Raw genomic sequence first — 20,896 nt, 5'->3', positions numbered from 1 at the left:
AATACCCACAGTCACAAAAAGTGATTGAGATTAGGTGGTAAGGACTCCAGGCTACCAAGGGCCATGCTCTTGGCCAAAGATGATGCAGGTTATGTGAAACCTGAAGCATAGATACATACATATATACATACATACATACATACACACACACATACAAAGTTTACTTTTATTGCTATTTTTTGTTTCCTTGAGATAGATTCTCACTGTGTAGCTCAGGCTGTCCTGGGACTTGCTATATAGACCAGGCTGCCCTCAAAGTCAGAGAAATCTGCCTACCTCTGCCTCCCAAGTGCTAGGACTAAAGATGTGAGTCCTCACCCATATCTAGTTGAAGGTACACACGCAGGATCCCATGGAGGCCGGAAGCACAGGTGGTTGTGGGCTGCCCCACATGGGTGCTAAGAACTAAACTTAGGTCCTCTGCAAAACTGGTGTGTACTCTTCACCAAGGCATCTCTTCAGCCACTGAAGCTTATATACCTTGAAGGGGTGTTGGGGGAGTGTACAAAAAAATATGATGGTGCAAATATACTGCTGGAACCCGCTAGATGGCTGTGGTGGTTTGAAAGAAAATGGCCCCCAAAGGGAGTGGCACTATTAGGAGGTGTGGCCTTGTTGGAGTATGTGTGGTCTTGTTGGAGGAAGTGTGCCACTGTGGGGGTGGGCTTTGAGGTCTTTTTCTCAAGCTTCACTCAGTGTGACAGTCAACTTCCTGTTGCCTGCAAGATGTAGCACTCTCAGCTCCAACACCATGTGTACCTGCATGCCGCCATGCTTCCCACCATGATCATAATGGACTGAACCTCTGAAACTGTAAGCAAGCCATCCCAATTAAATGTTTCCTTTATAAGAGTGGCCGTGGTCATGGTGTCTCTTCATAGCAATAGTAAACCCTAACTAAGACAACAGCCTTAGAAGGGGTCACACAAGTGAGGGGCACAAAAGCTCAAGCTTCACAGTGACTCTGCCTCCAAACTTGACATACTTGGGAGAAAGGAAAAAGGAGAAGGAAGAGGAAAATCTGTTGAAAGGGAGAGGAAAGGATAAATAAGGAGTCAAAGGTGAGAGAGAAAATGAGAAAAGCAAGCAGAAAATCTAAAGGGAGAGGTGAGGGTGGGGACGTAGTTCTCTTGGTAGAGAGAGGGCTTACCTAGCACTCGCAAAGCCCTGGGTTTGATCTCCAGCACCACATAAACCGAAAATTATGATGCACACCTTATTCTCAGTATGCAGGAGCTAGAGGCAAGGAGACCTGAAGTTCATGTCATCCTGAACTAAAACAATGAGTTAGAGACCAGTCTGAGCTCCAGGAAATCCTGTACCCGACCCAAACCCCCAGAAAAGGCTGGAGCCTCCCACAGAAGATGGAGTTATGACTTAGCTGTTTGCACCAGGCACCTGAGAAAGGCAGGCCTGTTTTCTGCAGTCCACAGTGCCTCCATCTCTAAGCTGTGCATTTTCTGCCCTTGAGAATCACAGCGGCCAACCCAATCCTGCCTGCGAGCCTCCTTCCCAGGCCTCTGCACTGGTTCCCAGGCTCATCTGGGAGCTGGGGCCAAAGCCAGAGCCAAGAGTGCTGAGTAATCATCCCGCCACCAGCCCTGCCCTGCAGCAGTCCTGCAGCTGCCTGAAACATAGGCCAGATGTTTATCCTGGCACAGACAGGAACCAAACAAGGAAGACCTACCTGCAAGTAGCCTACTGGCCCCTCATTGCCTGACTGCTGAAATTCTTTGAAAAGGAGGGGCCTGTCTACTGAAGTCATCCCTTCCAAGATCTCAACTTGCTCCAAACTTCCTGCTCTAAAAGGCTTTGCTCTGGGTTGGGGAAGAGTGAGAGCCTTGTAGATTGGCCTCAGATGGAACCAAGGCTACTCAGCACTGACCATAGCTGTGGGCCATCCAACCCCAACTATACACCCAGAGCGTTCCAATGCTCTGTAGTGTCAGAATACCAGCCCATTTGCCTGACTGGCAGTAGGAGAGGACCCAGGCTCCAGCCACCACTTTTCTTCTGTCAGAAACATCTTCATCACCCACAACGGTCAAATACAACAAAATGTTCTCCATGAGGTTATTGTGAGAAAGAGATGACGCACAGAAGCACATTGCTGAATGGAAGAGCCAAGGCACACAGCTGACTGTTCTCCCGGGAGAATCAGATGTGAAACAGAACACAATCTACATTTTTAACTTGTATGTGATGGTAGATTTTTGCCTCAGAGAGTTCTCAAGTGACCAGGTCCCTTCCAGCTTTATAGTCTGATCCCAAGGTTCCACTTTGTACAGTCCCTGGCCGGAGCAGGGCCGGATGCAGTTCCAACCGTCCCATGTGGCAGGACAAGAATCAGGAATGAGCCTGTGGAGGAGAGGAGCTGACTCCAGCTGTAGCGCACTCGTGGTGTCCCAACAGTTGACTATTCAAAAGGGATATTGGCAGAAAGATCATTAGCCCAACACCCCACAGCATCCCTCTGGGTCCAGGAAATGAGAGAACACACATCTTTAGGGAAGAGACCTCCATGAACTCCCCAATCCTATTGCTTGACACAAGCCAGCAATTTACTCTCCCAATTTCCTGCAATCCCAAACGCAGGCACCCCCACAGTGAGAAGGCTCTCAACGAGAGGAAAGAGAAAGAAAAAGTTGCCTGCCATCACCTAGCCCCAGCCAATGCCCGCCCTCCCGCCCTCCTGGTTGGATGGAAGGCACTCAAATGGGCAGGCGCTGGTAACACCTTAGGTGTGTCACCTGTCCTAAGGCCTGTGAATGACTCCAGGTGTTGTCCCGGCCCTTTAAACTGAGTGTCGTCGGGTTACAAGACTCATAATCATTCCAGTTTGGCAACTTCACCTGTTGAGCTGTAGGAACTGACCAGCCCCAGAGTCCCCAAGTCACTCCAAGACACAGTGGCAGGAGGTCGCTGGCTTGCTGAAGGAAGAGAATGCTGGCCACCACGGAGCAAGGCCAGCCTTGCACTTGGGCCGCCTCTGACCAGTGCTGACCGGGGCTTTCTGACCTACTGGCTCATCTGAGGACCCCTCCTGCTGCCTCGGGGTGCAGTTCTCAGCTCCAGGCTGTAAGAACATTAGGAGGATTACCAAAGCAGCATGGTGAGTCTAAAGCCCTCGGGCTGGGGAGGGCAGCTGTCCATAAAGGGCTCTTCTAGTAGCCTGCGGGGTCATCCACTGAGGATGCTGTGACATCTTCCAGGTTAAAAAAGGGGTCACAACTGAATTACCTCCACTTCCAGCCCTTTGTGCCCATCAGCTCTCCTCTCCCTCCGTCATTGGCCATCCTTGAAGATGGGCACAGAAGTCAGGGCTGTCTTTGTCCTTCTAAATCATGCTTGATTCTTTGCATACTGTCTGGGGTGTGTTTGCTGGGGCATGCATGGTTTCTTCAAAGCAAGGGCTGCTTTGGTGCCATGGTGACCCTCAGACACTCCCTGAGAAAAATGACTCCTGGACTTTTTAAAGAAAACAGGATAGAGATGCCCCGAAACAATCAGGGATGTTTGGGGGGCCTTCTGCTTCGTCTCTTTAGTGTTCTCCTCCACTGAGTATCCCCAGCATCTTCTGCTGCCGGCTTGTCCTTTTAAGGGGGACAACTGAGGACCAGAACAGGGAAGAGATAATCGCTAGGCCTAAGGTGGGAGCCAGCAGGATTGATTCTCCAGTCCTTGGCATTTGCTCAAGCACTAAAACGAAAGGGTTGGAGAAAGTAGCTGCCCAAGAAAAGGGTATGCGACACCCAAATACTTCCCGTGGCCCTCTAGTAAAAAGTCTAGCAAAATGCTAGTGTCCAGCTGAGGGCAGAGTGGCAGGACCACTTGGCTACACTGGACCAGAGCTGGGGCTACCTGATACCTGGTCAGACACAGTCCTGTGCAGAGGTGTGCCCCCAGGGGGGATCATTGGGGAGGAAAGAAACTGTCAGCCTCCTGACTGTGAGCCATTGCTGAGTGGCACTGAGGAGCTCTGGGTTGCCTCTTGGAGGAGCTGCTAACAAGGGTGCCATTTCTGAGGCAGGTAGCAGAAACAAAACCTATTGCACAACCCAAGACCAAAGGGGCTAGCTCTCTATGAGCTCCTGAGACTTTAATTTCACTGAGTCTCAACTCATCCCCCATCCCTATAGAAGAAAAACAGTGTGGTCCATGAAACCCTTGGTACGCACATAGGGTGAGCGGCGAGGATAAGCAAACCAACACAGGTGAATAGGCTCTGTACACCAGGAAGCCTGAGCAAAAGTAAGCACTGTAACTAACAAGGAACCCACTCCAGGAAGTGATAGACAGGACCACATCTCACACTGGCCCATTGCCAGCAAGGAGTGAAAGTTGGGTGTTGCTGATAAGGGGGAAGGCAGGTGGGCACCGTGAGCGCAGGGTCAGGCCAAGGGTCACGAAGCAGAGGCAGGCAACACGACAGCTAGTCTGCAGAAGAGAATTTCCAGACTCAGGCCCTGAGAAAACCACTAAGCCACCCGTGTGTAACAATCTGTTCTTTCCCACTGATGAAGGCAGGATGAGCATAGCTCCCAGCCTACAGGAGAGGATGGGGTAATCCAAAGCTAGACTTAGCTCTCCCTGTTCCTCCCCTCTGTCCTCCTGCCTGTGCCTGTCAGAGCTGGTCAAAGTCCCACATGGAGCTGCCTCTAAGCAATGTTTATTCAACTGGTAATGTCGAGGGAGAGCTAGAGCGGGCCACCAATCCCGGGCAGAGTAAGAGCCTAGTGCCTGACCTGGACAGGTGCCGTATGTACTCTGCAGCTGAAACCAAAAGGAAAGTTGGGACCGCTGGATAGCCATCTTGGCCAAGACTCGTTACTGCTCAGGAAGTCCTAAGCACACCGTAGTCCAAAGACGAGGGTGTTATACCCAAGCACGGCAAGGCGATACTGCCCAAGGTCATTTCAGTCCCTCAAGATGCTCTCCACTGTCTCTTTTTATTGCCAATCTGTACAGCCCCCAAATATCTGGTGGGCTTGGCTGGAGGACTGTGGCAAATGAAGAGGCCGGCCTGTTGGCAACAGGGGCCTGGTAGCCTGTGGAGGACCCCCTCAGACTGAGGCACAGAATCCAGAAGCCCTCCACTCTGGTGATGTCATCCTTGGCTTTGGGCTGGCAAATTGAGAACTGAGCAGTAGACAGAGCCTGGTGAAGTATCAAGAAAGCTCTCTCTCCATGTCTGCTTCTGCAGCCCCCTCTCTACCCGGCAAAGAGAACCTGACATTAATGTGGCTCCAGGTAGCCAGCTACTTTTAAATAATCCACCCTGGCCACTGACCAGCTGTTTGGCACGGGGTGGGGGTGTTGAGACAATGTCTAGGAGCTGCCTCCGAGGCACTCACAAAAGAGAGATTACAAGGTACTCCTGAGCCAAAAGGGCAGATCTCTCCAGGGTGGCTGGATGCTATCCCAGAAGAAAAAGTGCTTGTTTTGGACTTCTGGAAGGATGAGGCAGCTCTCTTCAGACAGAGAAGTCAGGATTGATGTCTATATAGAGGGAATTGCATGAGATGGGTAAGAACAGGGGCAGCATGCTATGGCTGGAGCAGTATGTTTAGGGAGCAGAGAGGTTATAGGGTACGTGCTGTCTGATCCCTTTATCAGAGAACTCAGCCTCAGTGTCTCCCCCTGATCCATTGCGCAGAAGCCACGTCTGGAGAAAGGCCTCAGTGGCCATCAACTGAGTGGTCTCCCTCCAAAGGACTGTGTTTCCCCTCAGACAAGCCCACAGTATCGTTCCTTGTACAGTAGCACAGCCTACCTCATCAGTAACAGGCCCTAGAAATGCACTGGGAGACGAGCGCAGATACATCTAGAGGGTGTCGGGTCATCGGGCAGCCAGACCACCGGAGAAAATTCACTGAGACGCCGCTATGAGGCTGGATAGAGAGTCCAGAGAACCAGGATTCACAGGGTGAGAGAAGACGGGACAGGAATGAGCTGCAGGGTGGGGAGCCGCTGGAACCGAGGAGAAAATGATGGGAGAGATGAGAAAACAGACCCCACGAGGGGCTATGAAACTCCAGACCAGCTTCCCAAAGCCCAAGGACTGCTGGCGGCCCTCACCCTCAGGCCTGAGAATCTTCATAGGTTTCAGATTTCCCAAGTACTTATTCTGTTCAGCCTTCCATCTTGCCCAGATGCAAGCATCAGCCTTAATAAGACACTGCAACTTCCCAGTGACTCCTAAGACAGTGAACTCCCCATGCCTGAACGAGACTTCAGCCGACCACCACCAGAATATGAGCTTCCGGCCTGTCTCCATCTTCTTAACCTCAGACAGCACAGACCTGGAATGGGACAGGCCCTATGTAAATGTACCTGAGGCATGAGGGTCAGTCAGTCAGTCTGTCTGTCAGTCAGTCAGTCTGTCAGTGCATGAGGGAGTGAGAAGTGAATGAATGACAGAAAAATGATCCAAAAACTGAATCCCTTGTAACCAGATTCTAATCTAGGTGACAGAAAGCAAAGTCCACCAAATCCAACTTAAAATAAAAAAGTGCCTGATCCTACCAGAAATAAAAGTACTTCTGCCCCTGCAAACAGGAGCTGAGGGCGAGAGAAGGCAGGCCTGAGCCTGCTAGGAAACCCCAGCAACAGGAAAAGGGAGAGTCTGGCAGAGATAGTGTGGCAATCCCCCTGCATGTATTTAGCTGCACCACCCAGCCTGCCACTCCGATTAAACATCAGGATTACAGCAGAGAAACCGGTAAACAGATTTCAAAACTGCAACACCCTCTCCTCCTGCCGGCTCCCAGGATGCTTTCCAGCTTCTAGTGTAAGCCATGTGCAAATGGAAATTCTTAGGTGGCAGGTGAAAGAACACTTTCTGGAGGAAGTGGGTGACAGAATGAAGTGGCCTCTCCAGGGTGAAGAGGGGTCTTCGGTCATGGGGTATGCTGCACACCTGGTTGGTGGGGCAGAGATGTCCCGTGCTTAGTGTGCTGGCTGTGGTCCTAATTTCTCCCGCTACAGCCTGCCTGCACTGGTTTCTCCACTACTTACCTGGGAACCTAGGTGTCCACCATAGACTAGGTTCTAAAATGACCCTGGAAGGTTGGGAGAACACTCAAGATCTAGACCCTGGGTTGCAAGGCTGCACGGAAGGAGCAGGGACAGGCTAAACCGCCCCCCTCATCCCAGGCGGAACACAGCCCTCCTTCACACACAGATGCCAACAAGATGAGAGCAACCATAGCAGCTTCATCAAGGAAGTAACTGGGGCACCTTTGTCCCACTGCCACGCTGACACCGGGGACATTCCCACTGGCCTATCCTGAGGAACTGGAGTCCCTGATGTCCTACAGAGTCACAGCAACTGACTTCTCATCTCTCATTAAGACGTGCCTGCAGCCCCCGCCATTCAAGAGTCACTTGACGTGCAGTGTCTCCCTCTGAGTATGACACCAACTCTCTGAGACTTGGAAATTAGGAGATGAAGGCACAGAGAAGCCAAGTAAATTGAAAAGGGTCACTCAGCCTCTAAGAGGCAGAGCTGAGACTTCAAACCCTGGAGGTCTCCAGTCTGCCTCAAGCTACAGACCCCTAGGACCAGCACATGGTGTACCCTGATCTACTGTGGGACTTGGCCCTCCCATTTCCCTACCTCCATGCTGCTGGGCTCTATAGCAAAGTGTGCATGAAGTGGAGACGCTAATACCAGAGGACAGAGGAAGGGCATGGGGTTCTGCAGACTCCAGCCCCCGCTAAGATGCCAAAGATAACAGCAGTAGGGGATCGGGGGAGCAACACACACAGAAGGAAGCCCCTGGGCATGATCAGCTCGAACCTTGGAGAAGGCTGGCACAAAGTTTCACAGCCAGTCTGCTCAGGAAAAATGACCCATATTGCCGCGAGACCATTAAGGAGAGAAAAGTGATTTAAAGCCAAGCCTGACATGGCGGTACACACCTGTAATCCCAGTATTCTGGAAGCTAAGGCAGATGGATTGCCATGAATTTGAGACCAGCCTAGGCTACCGAGCAAGTTTCAAGAAAGAGGACTATCAGTGAATCAGGCTGCAGACTGGTCTTAGACAATGGAAGCTGCAAGCCAGCAGCCAGCAGTTCCAGATCACAGACTCCTAAGGAAGGACCTATGAGGCCCGGTGTGTTCTGGTTTCAGGGCCCCACTGAAACCCAATGCAGATTTCCATAAGCAAAATAGAAAAACCAGAGTGGCAGCGTTTGGAAGGACTGTGGCCTCACCCACTCCTGTCCCACCTCCCCAGCACTGATGGGGCTCTGCCTAGTAACCAAAGATGGTAGAAACCAGCATCCAGGCCTACCTCTGTCTGCTTGAGAAACTCCTGCATGGCCCAGCTCCTGCTCACAGGCACCCCCTCCCCATTTCTAGGAAGCGCTTCTAGCTGTCACAATCTCCCCCCTCTGCCAAGACAGCTCCTGAAGCAACCCCATTTGTCCTCAGGGTCCTCTTGGGCCTCTTCCTTAAGATAGTTTGAATGGCCATGATTGCTCTGTCCTTCTGTCTGTCTTTGCTTCTCTGGCCTTCATCTGCTACCTCCTCTTCAGAGAGCAACTGATGTCATTTAGCTCAGGTCCCCTAGCTGCCCTGGCTACTCTCTGCAGATGTCCTTGGGCCATAGTCTGTCCTTCTGATGTCAGACTCTTGGGCCTAGGAAGCCATCAAATTAGCTGTCGGGTCCTGTCACATCCATGCCAGATGCTCTACAAAGCTCTTACCAGTTAATAATGAATAATTTCCAAGTATCTACTATGCCGGGTACTTGCCAGATTCTATTCAAATATTGTTAGCAATTATTAAAAACAGGCTATCTGCTCACGGGCACAAGAACTCTGCCCCTTGTCCACAGCTGGGTCTCCAGCCCCTGAACAGTGACTTTGTGAGTGAATAAAATAGCATTATTACAATTAACAGTTACTGCACTCTTGGGACTCATTAGGAGGAAGACTTATTGAAAACTGGTTTCTCTCTCTCTCTCTCTCTCTCTCTCTCTCTCTCTCTCACACACACACACACACACACACACACACACACACACACACACACACACACACACAGTGGAGGCTCTTGGAGGTCAAACGGCTTGTGTACAGAGGTGGGATTCAGACCCAGGTGGCAGGATGTCACAGCCTGTGCTCCATCCACTGCCAGAATCCCTCTTCTAGCAGCGGCATCACGGCAAGGAGAAACTTCCAAAGCACTTGCAGAGTTATGTGAGTGGGCAGGAGAGTGAGAGAAGAATGCCAGGTTATGCAACATCGAAGTAATAATGCAGAGAGGTCCCGGAAGCACCACCAGAATGCTATTTATAGGCTCTTGAGTTCAGAGTTCCCAGGAAAGCCATCAAAGAGTCACCAAGTCTTTTGCGGGCAGATCAGCAGCAGCAGCAGCAGCTAAACTTGTGTACAGAGGTGGTTGTCCCTGAGGCATCCAGAACACAGCAGACTGCTCCCTTCTGCCCTTGGAGAGAACCCTTGCTGAACCCGAAAACCGTGTGATAGCACTAAAACCAGGCCAGCACATCTGCTTAGGAAGGATAGTCACCGAGGACCCCACCTCCACCAGAGCCTCTGAGACCCTTCAGACCACAAAGATCAACCAAGGGGACCAAAAACAACAATGGGATCCGGAGAGGACCACACGAAGTCCCAGTGGGCATGGGAAGACACCCAGCACCCAGCAGGTGGGGTGTTTCTGCGGAGTCTTCCTCACTGTCAGTCATGTCAGGAAGTTAAATTTATACCCACATTGCAAAGGGGGAAGCTGGGTCCAGGAGACGCTGAGAATTGTCCAAGGACGTTTGGGAGCTCAGCAGAGGAGCCAGGCCCTCTATAGCAAATCCCCTCTCTCCTTACCACCACCTCCCACCCTTTCATGTTTAAGGGACAATCCAGGACAAGCCAAGGCAGTATGGTTTTTAGAGACAGCATCAACTCTGTGGAATTCTTTTATAACCATCAGACTGCATTGCAGGTGGCAGCTACCTGGTTCTGGTAAATACAGTGTTTGGAGAACTCATGTAAGCTCTAGTATCCATCAGTCCTCCCCAGGAAGCAAGCACCCTAGCCACCGTCTGTTTATCTGACCCTGCCAGAAGGAGAAAGTGGGCACAAGAACTCTGTGTGGACCTGGGCAAAATAGAAGAGTCAAGAATTCAGAAATGTCGGAGAGAATGGACTGCTTCCCCTGGGTCTTCCCCAAACATGCAAGAGAGAGCTCACAGTAGTGCTGCCTGGAGCATAGGGCCTCCCCAGGAAGCCGGGCTGTCCACAGTCAACTCCACCTCAGAGGCCTGTACTAGTGCCTCACTCCTGGCCTTCTTATTGTCCTGACCCAAAGGTTCAGGGCAGAGAGCTTGCAAGCCCTGCACCACACCTTCATCCACGACACAGGGATCTTGCCTCTTTACCCTCCCCCAACCCCAGCCCTACCTGCAGTTAAGAGCCTTGCTGTAACACAAAGGTTGATTCTTAAATGACAGAGCTGTACAGCGGGCTGGCAGGAGGATAAAGGTGGGTCACCTGACACCTCCCGCCCGCCCCAGGCCTTGCCCTGTAGCTATTATACCTTGGAACGGGGGTGAGGTTCTGGACTCAAATTGCCAGCAGGTCAACACCTATGTGATTTATTACAAGGCACAGTGGTTTCTAATGTAGCAGCAGGGCTGAGGTTAGATTAAAGGCGGGCTGTGAGGACGCCTACACCGGCACCCACGATACATACTGCTGCTCCTATAGGTGAGAGCTGGTGCCTAGCCTGTTTTGCTGGATAGACATCCTGAAAACAGGGTTGCAAGACAGGGACTACTCAGAAGCCAGCACGGCTGTTGCCACTGAAACCCTGTGTGCACCTTAAAGGGCTGCATCACAGCAGCCCTTCCCTGGCCCCATGATGAAGCACCCACCCCTCCATAACCCCTTCCTGTCACCTTACCTGACATTGTGGAGGCACCCAAGAGACAGGGTCTTGTTTCCAGCCTGATAAAGGCATCAAACTGCCTGCCTAGCAGCAGCTGGGAAACAGCTGCCTGCTGGCAGTGGGACAGAGGGTTAGATGCAGGTTCAGGGATCAAAGTGGCTTAAGGCCACCTAGAGAGCCCCTTGAACACCTGAGCTAGCTGTGGCCAAGACTTGCTCTTCTTGCTAACTGCGAGCAGCCTCGGGTCTCTTGGCTCACTCACAAAGCAGTCCCCACCCTTTCCCTGGGGTGCCCCTGTCAACCTGTCACTGGCCTCAGCAACCTAACTACAGAAGCTGAGCGCCTCAGAGGGTCTGTTTACCCATCACCTGGCAACAGCAGCATCTTTAGCTCCAAGGTTTCCCTCTGAGACCAAGGAAAACCAGAGCCCTCCTCATGGGATCCCGAAGCCGCCACAGAGAGGAGCAAAGCCAGACAAACAGCCTTTGGGTTCTGTGGTTCGTCTTCCTCATCTCCAGCTCTGCTAACCTCTTCTCAGAGCAAGGCAATGTCTGAGCTGGAGGGGCAGAGAGGTTAGCAGGGCAAAGGAGCTGGTCGGCTCTGTTCCTCGGACCTCTTTGTTATTTGTTGTGGAACACTGGCCTTTCCATTGTGAAATAATCAAGTGCCTCACCGTCACAGTGCTCAGTGGCCTGATGGAGCATCCTAGATGTACAGAAAGTCAGAAGTCACACTCCCTTGGCTATCTCTTTGTGGCTTCTCTGTAGAATTTAAAAACAAAAACTCAACAAACAACAACAAACAAACAAAACTGAGTGGTGGTGATGCATGCCTCTAATCCCAGCATTCAGGAGGCAGAGGCAGGCAGATCTCTGTGAGTTTGAGGCCAGCCTGGTCTACAAGGCAAGTTCTAGGACAGCTAGGGCTACATAGAGAAACTGTGTCTCAAAAATTAAAAAAAAAAATGCTGCCTGATATCTGGGGTCATTGTCTCTGGCTAGAGACAAAATGAACCATTTGACATTTGGAGCTCAGCTAAGCCTAGGAACTTCTCCAGGATTTAAAACATGGAGGGAGGGAGGGAGGAAACAGAGTTGAGAACAGGCAAATGTGGTAGAAGATGGAAGAATTGATGGTGACATTAGCAGAGGCCCTCCTGGACACCAAGGCCCTGGTGTCTACTTGCTTTTTGAGAGGCAGCTCCCATTACCACTCATAGATGCTTTAGCAAAGTCAAGAAGCAATTCCAGGTCTCTTTGCCTCCCAACCACGGAAGGGCTGTGGAGCTCCTGAGGGTGATCTCTGCATGTTGACTGCTGGCTAAGCACAGGTAACAAGACCACATTGCAGAAGGGGAGAGACTCAATAGGGTGCACCACCCCCAAAGACGCTTAACCACACAGGCCCTTGAAACTGCCCGGAAATGAAAACACAGTAGTCCCCCGAGTCTAGAAACCCAGCCTGGAGAGCTGGGTCTGCCCTTCACTTGCTTAGAAACCACAGAAGCCACTTTGTGGATGTGAACTTTGGCTTTCAATTCTGTAAAGTGGGGAATGTCTCTGGGTTTCTCAAAGATTAAATATAATAGCACCTTTGAAAGGAAGATGTTGCAAGCAATAAAACAATATTCAACCTTCACAGGTGGGTTCTGGATTAATGCTATTCCCTTGTTAGTGACCTCTAAAGAATCATGAGATTCCTCCCTTGTCTCTCACATGCACACCCATGCCCCTGCTGAGGTAGGTGGGCAAGTCTCCTTTGCTTATTAATTCAACAAAAATTGGCTGCACTGCACATATTTAGTATCTAAGGAACCATGTCAAATGCACTCTGCTGAGGTGAGCACCACCCACCATGTCCATCAGGGGAGTCCCATGTCCATCATTCCTTTGCTTCTTCATGAAAAGGGTTCTGAACTACATGGAACCTGTTAGGACTTGATCCTTGTTATTCAGTTGCTTATGTTCCACTTTTATTTGATATAACTTATAGTTTGTTTATTTTGACTTTGGTGTGATATTTTATTATGTGACTGTATTTATGGGCAGATTTCTTAAAGGCTGGCCCAAGACAAGTCTTAAGGCTAAGATAGGATCGTTAATTTACTCATCCAACACTATTCAATGCTCACCCTATCCCATGCACTGTAGGAGAGAGTTTGGATGCAGTGATCAACAGGACGGTCACAGTCCCTTAAAACCACAACTTGCAGCTTTGATTTCACTTGCTTGTTCCTGGATTTGTTTACAAATGAGTACTGAATGTTGTGTATATCCACTAAGTAGCCAGCACTTGGAAGCATTGCCCACCATGAGATATCAGGCCACTTCTGCTCATGATGAGCAGTCAAAGGCCAGAGAGGTGTAGATTGCACATTTCCTTTCTTCACTCTGTGTCTGGGCTTCCAGCATAATCCCTTGCCCATCATGGGTACAGTCAATGCCTGCTGAATTAGTAAAAAACAAAAGAAACTCATCCTCCTGCCTTAACTAATGCCGGCGTGTGTACACAGGTAGAGTCCGTGAAAAAGAACTGATGGGAAGGGCCCGCTGAATAGATGCTCTTTGTATCCAGCTCCCTCCTCTAGCCTTCCACATTCCAGCAGACACCCTACCCTGTTTAACCAAAGCCCAAAGGTACCCAGCCCACTGGCAAAGCCAGTGTCAATCTTCCAAAGACACACAGAATCTTCTCTTTCCCTCATACCCTTGCCTCCCCTTTCCATCATTGAAGTCACAGTTCAGATGTGAGCTCTCCAAAGATGCCTCCCTAACTGTTCTGAGCTTTTCCCTTGACCCTTACTCTGTCTCCATCCAGACATCTCTCTTCTCAATCTGCTCTCCTCTGAAGGCTTCCCCTAACCCTGTGGGGTTTTTTTTCTGGCTTATTACCTGGGATAGTCCATCCCCCCACCCAGGCCCTTCAAGGGATGTAGTACTCAGTTGGCTTGTTTGGGTGCCTCTCCCAGTCTGCTGGGATGAATTCTTCTTGATCTTTAACTCCAGTTTCTTTTTGGATCCAGGCCTGGCACATTGTGGACATTCCCATGCATCTACTTACTTGGGCAGTCATTTAAGGCTAACCACCCTGGGGACCACACACTTGGTTTCAGTACTTTTTAATCTGGACCTAAGTTAAATGAAAAGACTTTGCCAGTTTGTGTGAACACTGCTGTTGGCATTGTTATCTCCTGACTGAGTATTCACAGGGCCAGGTGTGGTGGTATTGTGTTCCCCAAAATATTGTGCACGCTAATAAACTTATCTGGGGTCAGAGAAGAGAACAGCCACAATATTAAACATAGAGGTTAGGCAGTGGTAGCACACGCCTTTAATCCTAGCATTCCAGAGGCAGAAATCCATCTGGATCTCTGTGTGTTCAAGGATACATCCAAGCATGGTGACTCATGCCTTTAATCCTAGGGAGTGATGGCAGAAAGCAGAAAGATAATATAAGGCGTGAGGACCAGAAACTAGAAGCTTTTGGCTGGTTAAGCATTCAGGCTTTCAAGCAGCAGATCAGCTGAGAGCCATTGGGATGAAGACACAGAAGCTTCCAGTCTAAGTAAGCAGGATCAGCTGAGGAACTGGCGAGGTGAGGTAGCTGTGGCTTGTTCTGTTTCTCTGATCTTCCAGCATTTCACCACAATAACTGGCCTCAGGTTTGATTTTATTAATAAAACCTGTTAAGATTCCTGCTACAGCCAAGTACCCTGGTCTGTTTGCATCTTCATCCTTAAAGTTGTCCCCTCCGACAACCAGCCTGGTGATGACCAAGGAGAGACTGGGACCGACCAGAGCCCAGAGATCAGTTCAGTCGTTTGTAGGCACAAGCCAGATACTTAACATAGAAAAGAGACCAACACAATTTTTATTTGTCAACTCTAAATAAAATTAAAAAGAAATCAGAAAGAGACAGAGACAGAGACATGGTGGCTGTCCACACAGAGAAGGGCTATGGAAGCATGGGGGGTGAGCAGGTAGGAAAAGGTGGCCATGTGTGAGCCGGGCACCAGAAAGCTCCTTTTATTTCTTGCCCAAAGGCACAAAATCAGTAGGAATCAGAGCCTGTGGACTGTTGCACCAGCCATCCATAGTGATATCAAAGGGTAAAAGCCCTCCAGCAAATTGCAGACTCGAATGTAGAAGGAGGGAAAGCAGGAAGGAGCTCCCCTCCTATCGCTGGGCCCCCCATGTTTAACATGAGAGCGGGTATGTCCCTGTAACCAGTCTAGGATTCCCACACACCCAGGCTTAGAAGAAGCCTTTTCACTCCCAAGTGGGACCAGAAAAATCCCCAGTAAGAAATGTACAAGATCCTGCAGCTTCCTCCCATCAACACTGGGTATCCACGACACCCATACAGTATTAGCAAGTCAGACCCTGGGTAGAGGCTTAAAGCTCAGACAGAGCTCAAAGACTCCCCATCCTCTACCAGACCTTCAAGAGAAGAAGATCAAGAAGGTTCTGAGATGCTTGAGAGATAGGAAGGGTTCAGAGAATGGTGTAAGCATTACCGCTCTGATGGAAAGGTATCCTGGCAGTCAGGAGCCAAGGAATACTGCAAAGTCACTGTAAGCATAGCAGCTTACAGTTCTGCTCTAAGGAAAGGTTTCCCCAGTGTAATAATAACTCTGCCCAGGCAGGGGATGGTTTCCCCAGCAAAGCTGTTACAGCTCTGCTCAGGTCCCCCTGAGTGTAACAACTCTGCTCCGCTAGGGGAAAGTTTCCCCAGTGAAAGTGTTACAGTCTCTGCTCTGGCTCCAGAGAAAGTTACAGCTGGTCTTCACTCCTCTGAAAATGTCACACTGCACAACAAACCTCACTCAAGAGATTTGTTGGGAAGGAAGGATCCAGGAGGGTGGCTGCCTTGGATGAGAAACAGCAGCAAACTGAAGAGAGTGCAGCTCTTATATAGGATTTCTTGAGGGGGCGGAGCTTTCCAGAGTAGCTGGGGATTGGTGGGTTTTGGTGGTCTGATTCTGGAGCAGGCTCAGGGATTGGTGGCATTTTGTGCTCAGGGATTGGTGAGATTCTGTGCTCAGGGACTGGTGACATTTCGAGCTCAGGGACTTCAGGGATTGGTAGGATTCTGTGCTCAGGGATTGGTGGGATTCTGCAGCCTGACTCTGTGGCAAGCTCAGGGATTGGTGTGATTTCAAGCCCTGGTCCTGGGGTCAAGTCAGGTTCAGGGTGTTTTTCCTTGGCCCTTTGCACCCTACAAATGGGAACCTGAGCATCACCCTCCCTTTGACCCTTGCCTGTAGGAAAAGGAGTAAAACATACTTTGCGTAGGAGCCTCTGTATAGACAGCTCCCATTGTTTGAGTCTCTACAGCTGTGTGTACATTGAGTGCACATGGGAAGTGAGTGACCAAATGCAGGAAATGCCTGTGCACATGTTTGTGCACGTGTGTCACAGCAGAACTGTGATTCCACTCTCAGAAATGCCCTGGTATCCTGGCAGATTTCTGTTTGAGCTTGCCTGTTTTATTAGGTGTAATCCACACGCAGCAAACGACTCCGTAAACACACCTCCCAGTGAGTGTCTAACACACATGAACACCATATAACTAACACCCACAGCAAGTTCTAGAAGTTTCTCAATATTCCACAACATTCCATTGTTCTTCTTCCTATAACCATCCCACTTCCCCAGTAGTAACCACTGCTCTGACTGCTAGCACCCCTAAACTTTACCTCCTGATTTCGTGATGATGTCATTGAACAATACATACTTTCCTGTGTTTAGTTCTTTCTTTCTTCATTATGTCATGAAGTTCATTCACAGTGTTGCATTTAGCGCTAGCTTTGTATTGGTTACTATCGTGCTCTTGTGAGAAAGTGTCTGACAGAAGTAACTTAAAGGAGAGAAGAGTGACTCGGCTCACAGATTCAGAGAGCTTAGCTGGAAGTTACGTGGCCGCATGTGCTTAGGCAAAGAAGGGGTGGGTAGTGGAGACCAGCTCACTTCTTAGGATACTTGGACAAGGAAAAGAACACAGGGAAAGTTCAGGGCAAGACGCCCTTTCTAGGGACTTGCCTCCGTGATCTAATTCCTCCAATGAGGCCCCACTTCCTGACTTTCACCATTTCCCAGTAATGCTGCCCTGCGACAGATACCTCAACCTGCTCATCCACCCATTACGTGAAGTACTGGCTGGTGGGGTATAAACTAGCAATGCTTCGACCACGTCTATGGATACGAAACACAGGCTGATTCATGATTTGATGGCTCAGTAGATCTACTGTGGGATGTAATCACATACACAAGAAAAGAATGCTTACAGTTGGGAAGCAGGCACTGCTGGTCTGGGTCTCAGAGGTCCCCTCACTCAACTCGCCATTTTTCCTTCAATTACAGGATCCGAACAGTGACCAACCCCTGAACAGCCATGGTAAGCTCAGGTCCCTGGGCCTTTGAATCTCAGCCACTGAGCCACGGTAGTGCCAAATGCTATGCACGACGTCAATCCACTGTCCAGCCATCGTCGAACAAAAAGTACTAAGTTCTCCTAAGTTCCAGGACTTGTTTCTAAAAAAAAAAGGCCTGGTCTCTGAGGAAATATGACCAGCAGCAGGCCCAAAAGGCCAAGAACAGCGACAACCCCCAATCTATTCTTTGTGCCAGGCCCTGAGCTGCACGGAACTGGGCTACCGCAGTGGTACAGCCAAGGCTCCTGCCTCAGGGAGTTCATGCTAGCAAGAATGCGGGGCACTGGTGTTTCCCTGTAGGAAAGGAAACAGCTGTGAATGCCTGATTAAAGGAGACGAATGAGTGAATAACAGAAAATTCCCAATCTTAAGGGTTTTACCCCCTCCTATTACATTTTCTTAAATCACTGACGCTTACTCCCGATAGCCTATACATCAGCAAGACAAATGAACAGGGAACAAATTAATGAGAACAAATCCGGAAGACGATGGGTCAATCCCCCTCAGGTGAACATCTTATTTGAGTCACAAGTTAATAATGACCAGAAACAATAACTCAGCTAGTGGAAACTGTGCCTCCTTTGTACTTTAGAGTTTAATGTAACAGTAGATCACAAGGTCCCCAAAGAGTACCAGGCTTCCCGTGGCTCTCCCTTGTGTGTGCCTCAGCCAGTGAACAAACCCAAGAACTGCCAAACCAGAAGGCAGCTGAGCCAGCTCCAAACACCTGGTGGGAAGGAAGCTGAAAGAAAAGACCTGTGTTGTATCAACCAGGCTGTATAAACAGACTAGGCTGTATCAACCAGGCTGTATCAACCAGGCCGTATCAACCAGGCCATATAAACCAGGCTGTATTAACCAGGCTGTATTAACCAGGCTGTATAAACAAACCAGGCTGTATCAACCAGGCCAGCTAGACAAGCCAACTAGCAACAGCGGGGATGAAGGAGGGATGGAGGGAGGGAGGAGAGAAGGAATCTGAGCTCCTGAGTGTCAGAGGTCATGATGACTAACACTCAGGTCAGTCAACACCAGAAAGCCAACCTGCCCGTGTGACTGGGGGCTGGGGTAGGGGCTGAGAACTAGCAGTGAAGTCCATTTGGCTCAGAGAACGAGGCTAATCACACTGCTTAGAAGGTTGAGAGTCGTGAGGTCCAAAAGCCAGTGTGAGAGGAGCCCCTAATTGTCACTTAAGAGGGAAGGGACAGGGTAAAAGCCACCTTCCTGGAAGCTTTTCTAGAAGCAATGGGCAGGACAAACAGACAGAAGGAACAACCACAGTGGAGAGGCTGTCTGTGAACTTGAGCTAGGTGTGAAACCACATCCCTTCCTAAAGAGGGAGGCAGGTCTTCCCTGAGAACAGCCAGGACACACTTTGGGCCAGGACACGGGGCAAGTGACTCCTTCCAAGAGATTGTTCACTATCCAAGAAAACAAATCAACCTCATGTTTCCAGAAGCAGGTGTCCAAGAAACAAATCAGGCATGAATAATTGAACAAAATACTGATGTGTTGGTGGCCACAGGAACAGAACAATTCTGAAGAGCTAGTGTGGGAACTTGAAAAACAGAACTACCTAGCATTATTGATAACCTGCTTTGTGCCAGGTCCTAACAACTTACAGGCAATACCACATCATATTCACATCCCCACTGCGGGGCCACTGTGCAGTTAAAACTCCCCATTAGGGAAGCACAAAGTTTGAGCTTTCTAATTGACAGTCACTAATACTGTCGTTTATGGGGCACAGGCCTCTGACAGACACCAGCCTCAGCTTCCAATGAGCAGAAGACATATGCCTAGCACTGCTTGAGACAGAATAAAGTGAGAGCTGGGGGTAGGACCGACAGGGTGCACTTAAGAGAACAGAGCCAAGAACGGATCCCTTCCCATCACGGACACTCATCGGGCATCTGCTGTGGGACAGGCTCTGCACAAAAGATAGTCTTCATGGCAGCTTCATCTCCACTTTGGGGAGGGGTGGGAGGAGAGAGAAAACAGAAGATGTCGGAAAGTAGGTCAGAGGTAAGTGCTTTGGGGGAAAACCGAGCAAGGAAGGGGGATGGGAAACGTGGGATGGCTACGTGGGAAGTTCTAGAACAGGCTCACACGAAGGAGCTGTGGAAGAGAGGTTAGAAAGAGGTGAGGGAATAAGCCATGTGGAGGTGAGAGCAAGAGAGTCCGCCTACTGCTTTCTAGGTTTCTGGAGCTGCTGTGTTTCGTGCCCAGCTCCCCTTGGGATCAAGGCCCCCCAAAATGCCTCCTAAGTTCATTGCCTGAAAGGCACCTGAAAAGACCCAGAGCCGACAGGACTTTTCACAACCTTGTCATGCTTCATCTCCTCAGTAGTCATGTGTATTTATTCTTTTGTGCCCCTGTGACCAATATACCTGATACAAACAACTTCATGGAGACAGGGTTCATTTTGAAACAGTTCCAGAATGTTTCAGTGCATCATGGTGGGAAAGGGTGTGGCAGAGCAATTCACAGGATGTTACAGAAAATGGGCTACCTAAAGGAAATAAAAAGCAGGCAAAAAAAAAATAGACTCCCAAAGATACAGCCTTGGGGATCTACTTCCTCCAGCTAAGACTTACCTCCCTAAGTTTCTAGAAGTTTCCAAAATAGTACCACGATTTGGGGACCTAACATCCAAACCTATGAGCCTGTTGTGATGTTTCAGATTCAAACTATGACACCATCTGAAATGGATGTGTAATTGTTGGTTCGTTTTACAAATTTTAGACAAGGATAGTCTCCCATGTAAAACTCCCTGGTCCCAAGCTCACTCCAGCCCTCTTCTGCCAGATAATGAGTGAATGCTCTCACTAGATAACAGCCCGGTCACGTACTCTTCTTGTTCAAAACTTTCAACAGCTCCTCGCTGCTTTCAGGATAAATGCCAAACCTTAGCGTGGTTTTCAAGTCCCACAAAATGACTTTGTTGTCCTGCCTTCCAACAGGCTTTGACGCACCTCATTCTCCAGGACATTAGACACTCACAGCACACACACACCCTCCATGCCTGTGTCTCAACTAGCCCAGAGCCTCTGTTCCCTGTCTCTTCCTGTATTGCTCAGGAAGCCTCCCCAGCATCCCCAGGTGGTGTCTCTCATCCAGCACATACTTCCCTTCACCTGGTGGTCTGCCATTTGTGTCCTATTTACCTCTTCCCCAGACTCTAATCTCCTTAAAGACAAGGACCATGCTGGGGACTCACTGTGTATTGGACTAACATGAAGATAGGAACATCACGATACATCTACTCACAAGTAATTATCAGGCCTCTGCTACATGCTCACTGTGCGGAGAGGCAAAAAATTAAGGCAGAGGACTGGGGGTGTGGCTCAGTCGGTAGAGCGTTTGCCTAGCGTAGAGCCCTGGGTTCCATCCCCAACTCTGCAGAAACCAATGGTGGTGTGTGCCTCTAATTCCAGCACCAGCAGGATCAGAAGTTCAAGGTCATCCTGGTCTACATCTAGAGCATGAGGCTAGCCTGAGCTACATGATCTTGATCTCCTGCTTTTAAAAAAAAAAAAATTATCAGAG

General features: G+C 49.7%; 1 protein-coding gene across 5 annotated transcripts in view; it reads right to left on the bottom strand.

Annotated features, from left to right (window-relative positions):
* Smim35 (small integral membrane protein 35) overlaps nucleotides 1-20,896 on the bottom strand; it is a 118,398-nt gene that overhangs the window by 80,670 nt on the left and 16,832 nt on the right. Inside the window, exon 1 of one of the 5 annotated variants that reach the window (XM_052758801.1) lies at nucleotides 10,930-11,292. The exons of the other annotated variants lie outside the window; for them this stretch is intronic. Coding sequence (XP_052614761.1) covers nucleotides 10,930-10,936 — 7 coding nt within the window. The 5' untranslated portion in view covers nucleotides 10,937-11,292. Of the gene's footprint in view, nucleotides 1-10,929; nucleotides 11,293-20,896 lie in introns of those variants that run through there. 5 annotated transcript variants of the gene reach the window in all.

The sequence above is a fragment of the Peromyscus californicus genome, unplaced genomic scaffold (assembly GCF_007827085.1).
Source record: "Peromyscus californicus insignis strain IS unplaced genomic scaffold, ASM782708v3 Scaffold_11__1_contigs__length_118956290, whole genome shotgun sequence".
Lineage (NCBI taxonomy): Eukaryota > Metazoa > Chordata > Mammalia > Rodentia > Cricetidae > Peromyscus > Peromyscus californicus.
This window is presented reverse-complemented; position numbering and strand designations above follow the sequence as displayed.